General features: G+C 43.4%; 1 protein-coding gene across 1 annotated transcript in view; it reads left to right on the top strand.

The window, feature by feature from the left end:
* The window catches only part of TRAF3IP2 (TRAF3 interacting protein 2), a 65,537-nt gene extending 59,636 nt beyond the window's left edge, over positions 1–5,901 (top strand). The window contains exons 9-10 of the mRNA XM_036766547.1: positions 1,324–1,398; positions 5,359–5,901. Of these exons, the coding sequence (XP_036622442.1) occupies positions 1,324–1,398; positions 5,359–5,505 (222 nt within the window). The 3' untranslated portion in view covers positions 5,506–5,901. The remainder of the gene's footprint in view (positions 1–1,323; positions 1,399–5,358) is intronic.
* Positions 5,902–6,183: the final 282 nt, after the last annotated feature.

Here is a 6,183-nt window from a genome sequence, read left to right on the forward strand (position 1 = left end):
CGGCACCGTACTCTGGTGCTTATGGGTCTGCACTGCTGTTAATGCTCAGACACACGTTTGTACTGCTCTTTACAGATTACAAAACATTTCCCACACAATGACCCTGAGAGGTGGTGCAGCCATATTACAATTCACAAATGGGAAAAGTGGAACTTCAGAAAGATTAAAAGTCTCACCGCTGTTAGACGGCAGAGGCCACGCTTGAACTCAGCTCTTTTGACCATGAATCAGTGGTGTAGCAGAAAGTATACTGGCTCTGGAGTACTTTGATACTTACCGCCTATGCGAACTTGGGTAAATCCATTCATCTCCCTGGGCCTCAGTTTCCTCACCTGTAAAAGGAGCGGATTGGATCAACGGTCCCCTGAGGTCCCTTTTTATAGCTCATCGTGTGACTCCAAGTCCGGTGTGCGTTCTCCTACATTCTGATAATGACTCTTGGAAGTTCGGTCTGTCTATCATTTAGGTCATCTGACTTTGGGGGGAGTGGTTATGTAAAAATGATATTTGTAAAGTTAAAAAAATTTCCAGGGGGAAGAGGAAGAAATAGTTTAGTTGTTGTTGTTCAACTGTTCTCAGTCACGTCCAATTCTTCGTGATCCCATTTGGGGTTTTCTTGGCAAAGATACTGGAGGGGTTGCCATTTCCTTGTCCAGCTCCATTTTATAGATGAGGAAACTGAGGCAAACAGGTTTAAGTGACTTGCCCAGGGTCATATATCTAGTATCTAAGGTTGGATTTGAACTCAGGTCTTCCTGACCCCGGGGCCCTGCGATCTAACCACTGTACCACCTAGCTGCCCTGTAAAACAGTTTGGACCTGTGATTTTATTGTTCTGAGGAACTCTTGATGTGGAAACTCCCACCACTGATTCATATAGACAACTTGTCTGTACTTTATAGCCTTAAGAGACTTGCCTGGATTACCAAGAGGTTAAAGGACTTGCCCAGGGTCTTACAACTGGTAGAGTTGTAAAAGGCAGGACTTGGACCCGGGTCTTCTGACTTCAAGTCCAGTGCTTATTCCACTATGTACTTCCTGGAAACTCACTTCTTATATAATCTTGAAACATTTTTAGGGCATCTTCTGATTTTTTTTAAAGGAAAGTTGTTTTGAAAATTATATTTTTAAAAATTGGAACTGATGTTTCACTCTACTGCTTAGCATGGCACCACACAGAGGAAAAGAGAAGATTATTAGCTCTTGGTGCTCCAATAAGGAAATTAGAATCATAATACTGCTTGTGCCTGTGTGTGCAGGTAGCATTAATTAACCTCTCAAACTAATTCCTCCAATTAAACCCACAAATCTATCTGGTTCCAGATGCAGATCGAGTTCATAAAACAAGGAAGCATGAACTTTCGGTTCATCCCTGTGCTCTTCCCCAACGCTAAGAAGGTAAAAACCAAAAAGTTTATCATTAATATAGTTTGAGTCATCTGGCTCGATCCTATGGGAGCTGAAGTGGAAAGACCTGCCAACTTATTATCAGTCCTTACGGAAAATGAGGTTAGCCAAAAGACTCGGTTCAGCGGCCTGGACTGGTTGGGTTTTAGGGCTTTATCTGGCAGGACCACCACTTTTCTACTTACCCCCCAAAACCCTCTTCCACATTATGAAGCAGCTTGTGTTTTAACCAGTGACAGTAAATAAAGAAGCATGGATTTTATCCTATACTCTTATATTTACACATAAAAGGCCAACTATTTGGATGTGCCTATTTTTGCTGGCTGTGCAACAGATGTGTTTTGTTACATTTCAGCTAAAAGCCCATCTAGTACAACTCATTAGCTGGAAGGATGAGTGAATTCCACTGGGGTCTCTCCTTAAATTGAGTTCTGTCACAGTTCATGTGAGGACTTTTTGCTCCAGGAGATACTACCAGCTCAGGATGGAGGGACTTTATGAACTGGGGGAGGGTGAATTTATTAAGAATATTAAGAATAATGTGACAGGCCCTGAAGATAGTAAGACAAAAATGAAAAGTCTCCATTCTCAAGGAGCTTATATTCTGTTGTGGAGGGGGGAAGACAATATGAATGTAGGTAAGTAAATGAAAAATATATGCACAATCACATGGAGAAGGAGAAGCGCTAAGGGGTCTCTTGGAGGGGGTGGTGCTTGAACTGGGTTTTGAAGGAAGCCAAGGATTCCAAGCAGTGCAGGCAGGTGAGAAGACCTGGGGGACAGTTATACAAAGGCATGAAGGCAGGAAGCAATATGCTGTGATTGGGAAATAGCAAGTAAGCTGTTTGTTCTATGTTCTATGGCTGGAACACAGAGTGTGTGAGGAAGAGTAATGTGAAATCAGTCTAGCAAAATAGCTTAGAGACAGACTGTGAAAGCCTTTAAATGCCAAACAGAGGAATTTGTGTTTTATCCAAGAGCAATAGCAACCCACTGAAGTTTCTTGAATGGGGAAATGACAAGACCTGTGCTTTAGAAATACCACTTTGTGTAAAAAATAAATATTGAAAACTATCTTTACATATAATTGAAAAAAAAATTTAAAAAATAAATGAGACAAAGGAAGAAAGAGGAAGGAAGGAAGGAAGAAAGAAAGAGAGAAGGAAAGAAATTAAGAAAGAAAGAAAGAAATATCATTTTGGCAATGGATGCCTTTTGACCTCATGTAACTAACATGGGGTAGGGCCAGGGTCCAGCTCAGACCCAGAAGAGATCTGGAGGATCTTTCCATATGATGGCAGCTTTTGATCTGCTCTAGGGTAGGCACCCAAGACTGTAGAATCGAATCTCTGGGCTCCGTCTGGAGAAAACAGGAACATCTTTTTATTGTTGCCGTTTAGTCATTTGTTAGTTGTGTCTGACTCTTCGTGACCCCATTTGGGGTTTTCTTGGCAGAGATACTGGAGTGGTTTGCCATTTCCTTCTCCAGCTAGTTTTACAGATGAGAAAACTGAGGCAAACAGGGCTAAGTGACTTGCCCAGGGTCATAAAAGTAGTAAGTATCTGAGTCACATTTGAACTCAGGAAGAGGAGACTTCCTGACTCCAGGCCCGGCACTCTATCCATTGTGTCACCTAGCAGCCCATATTCTTCTTAGAAGCATGCTCCATTGGCATCTTCTATGGTATTGTTTGCAATTGAGTGTACTTTGGCAGGAGTTGGGTTTGTTCTAGACCTATGTAACACAGAACCCCATAGGCAGTCTAACCCCCTGTAAGACAGGTAACACTAGCACACAGGAGGGCCGCTAGCACAGGTTCACTCATGATGTGGTTGGACAGGAAGACAGTTTTGGAGGGGTTAGTAATCTTACTTTATTCTAGTCTAGTCTTCTCAAGGGGGTTTGCTGATAATGGGAACACCAACTCCTACAGCATTCCCTAATCACCCTTCTCGAAGGGGCTGGCGAGAAGGTGGGGCAACTACCCCTACATCTCCATGGGGTTAATAGAGACAGGCACAGCTTTTGCATTCCCCTAAATCCCCTCAAGACTCAATGTGGGCCAGTTGAGGCAAGCACAGATTCCCCCCAAGCCTTGATGGGGGCCGATCAAGGCACACACAGCATTCCAGCTTATGCATTCAACCCTAAGGGTTCCCCCCTCCTTGACCACTGTCCACCTGTTTTATAGGGCAACAGACAAAGAAGGCATGTTGCCAGCAATAGCCTCACAAGTTTACATTATCTCACCAATATATCTCACTGCGCAGTTGCAGCAGATATTTACAATTTAAGCACAAATGTTTATATTATTTATCATTATTTAATGCTGCATAAGCATGGTGGAGATGTTTTGACCCATAAGCCTGGGAAATAGAGATTGTTATGGCCACGAATCCTTGGAAACTAAACTCTAAGAAAGAATAACAAAAATCCACCTCACTTATACTCCCAAAAGGCCTATTCAGACTCAGAGCAGATCAAAATCTCCAGGTCAGCCATGAACTAGTCCCAGGTCCCAGGGCAGGGCATCTTTAGCCTGGTATTCACCTACCCAAGAATTAGGAACAGCATTCCTAACCTGGAATCATCCAAGATATACAGTCATCCTTAATGGATTGTAGATTTGTGAGGCAGGAGAATGTGAAATCTATGATCAAGCTAGCATGTTGTATGTATGTGTTTGTGTGTACAAAAAGTAAGTATGAGGAAAATCAGGGTAAAGTAAGTAGGAAGATGGGGATCTGGAAGCCACTAGTAACGGATAGAAAGTAGAGGAGATTAGCAATATTGCATTGGTAAAATCACTAAGAGTGTGGCATAAAGAGCCCCTATGTCAGACATAGCCTCTCCATGCCTTTGCACAGGCCTGGAATACACTCCTCACTTCCCCCACCTCTAGATGGAAGCTCTTGCTCTGCCCAGGTACCATCTATTACAGGAGAATTTTCCTTTCTACCCCCAGTTGTCAGTGCTCTCCCTTGTATTTACCTATCTATGCACATTTATGCTCACAGTAGAATAGAAACTCCTTGAAGGCAGGAACGGTTTCATTTTGATCTCTGTAATCCCAGCACTAGCATTCAATATGCTTATGTTTAGTATGTTTAACTGAACTGAACTGAAAAAGAAATGGGAGAAGAATACAGGGTCCATAAGACTCAGACACTCAAATGAATGTGTGATAAAAATAATGATAATGGGAAGGCCCTAAAGCATGTTGGGACTTCGAGGACCTATATGTGGGTTAACCATCAGCACTGTGAGGTAAGGGCTTAGTTAACTTCTTGTATGCGGCTTCACCTTCTAGGCAGTGCCATGGTGGGGACTCTAAGGTTAGAATAAGGCCAGGAAGAAGAACCAGCCTGTTTTGACTTTACACCTTTGCCGCTAGGTCAGGAACAACTAGTATCTTAGATAACAGAACACTGAGCTCTCTTTATTGTCTATCCATCCAGTTCTGTGACCAGAAGCACAGACAGGACCTGTTAGAGTGAAAGGATAATAAGTCAGAGGAAGCGTACAGTCCCAGCAAACTTTCCTTCTCCCTCTCCTGTCTAGCCACAGGGAAAAACCACATCATTCAGAGCAACCTTGGCACCATCTCTTTCATGTGAAGATGATAAAAAGTACATTACAACCTAAAGGGAAGGTTGCTTCTTCCTGGTGGAAAATTTCCAGCACATGTGGTTTCCATGATTTAGATATGATGAACTGCAGGTGTAAGCTACTCCACCCCTCCCATAACTTTTAAAAAATGAAACAAAAATGCCACCGAGATTGGTGGAAGAAACAAGCAAAAAAAAAGAAAACTAAAAAGAGTCAAGCACGTTTGAGGGCAGTGGTCCTGGGAAGTTAGTGTGAGGAGTGTGTGGTGGTTGTGGTGGTGGGGTGGGGGTACAGGGGTACCCAGGGGCTTTTTCTAACAACCTTTCTTCTCCTTCCTACAGGAGCATGTGCCCACGTGGCTGCAGAACACCCACGTTTACAGCTGGCCCCGGAATAAGAAGAACATCCTGCTTCGGCTCCTGAGGGAGGAGGAGTATGTCCCTCCTCCAAGAGGGCCTCTGCCCACCCTGCAGGTGGTACCCCTTTGAAGCTGCCCAAGAGCCTGGGGGCAAAAGGTGCTGCTGCCAGGGCACTCCTGGGACCTGAGTGGTGGAAGCAAGCTTATGCTGATGGCTTTTTCTCACTTACTTCCTGGGCAAGGCAATGGGTAACTTCTCCTGAGCACTTGTCCCCCCTCAGCATCCAAATGGACTTTGGTGTTGACGCTGAGACAGAAGCAGCATGTGCCTCCCTGAGTTCTTCAACCTACTGCCTGGTGGGATGTACAGATTTTTTTTCCCTTCTTAAAATCACCTAGGATGTTTCCCTTAGCACCTTCACAAAAAGATACTGTAAATGATATTGCTTATGATATGTTTGCTTAAGGACTCTTTTTCCTGTTTAACCCAATGTATTTTTCTATCCTTAAAACCAAAGGATTTCATGTACAACACAATAAAATGTTTACTTTTGTAAGGCTGGGGCTCATTTATATCTAGAGAGATGGGGGAGGAGGGGGCACCTATTTAATGTTGAGACAGGCAGTTGCCTCCTGGGCTGAAGCACAAAACAAATTAGCTATAATATCAGATAAAACAGATCAGACTCTCCTTGCATGATAGTATCACAGCAAACTAGACAAACAATTTCTTCTAACATCCGTATTGGCACTTACACTCTAGCAGTTCGGATTTTAACAATACCATGTGGTCCTCAGTACAATCGTG

The sequence above is a fragment of the Trichosurus vulpecula genome, chromosome 7 (assembly GCF_011100635.1).
Source record: "Trichosurus vulpecula isolate mTriVul1 chromosome 7, mTriVul1.pri, whole genome shotgun sequence".
Taxonomy (NCBI): Eukaryota; Metazoa; Chordata; class Mammalia; order Diprotodontia; family Phalangeridae; genus Trichosurus; species Trichosurus vulpecula.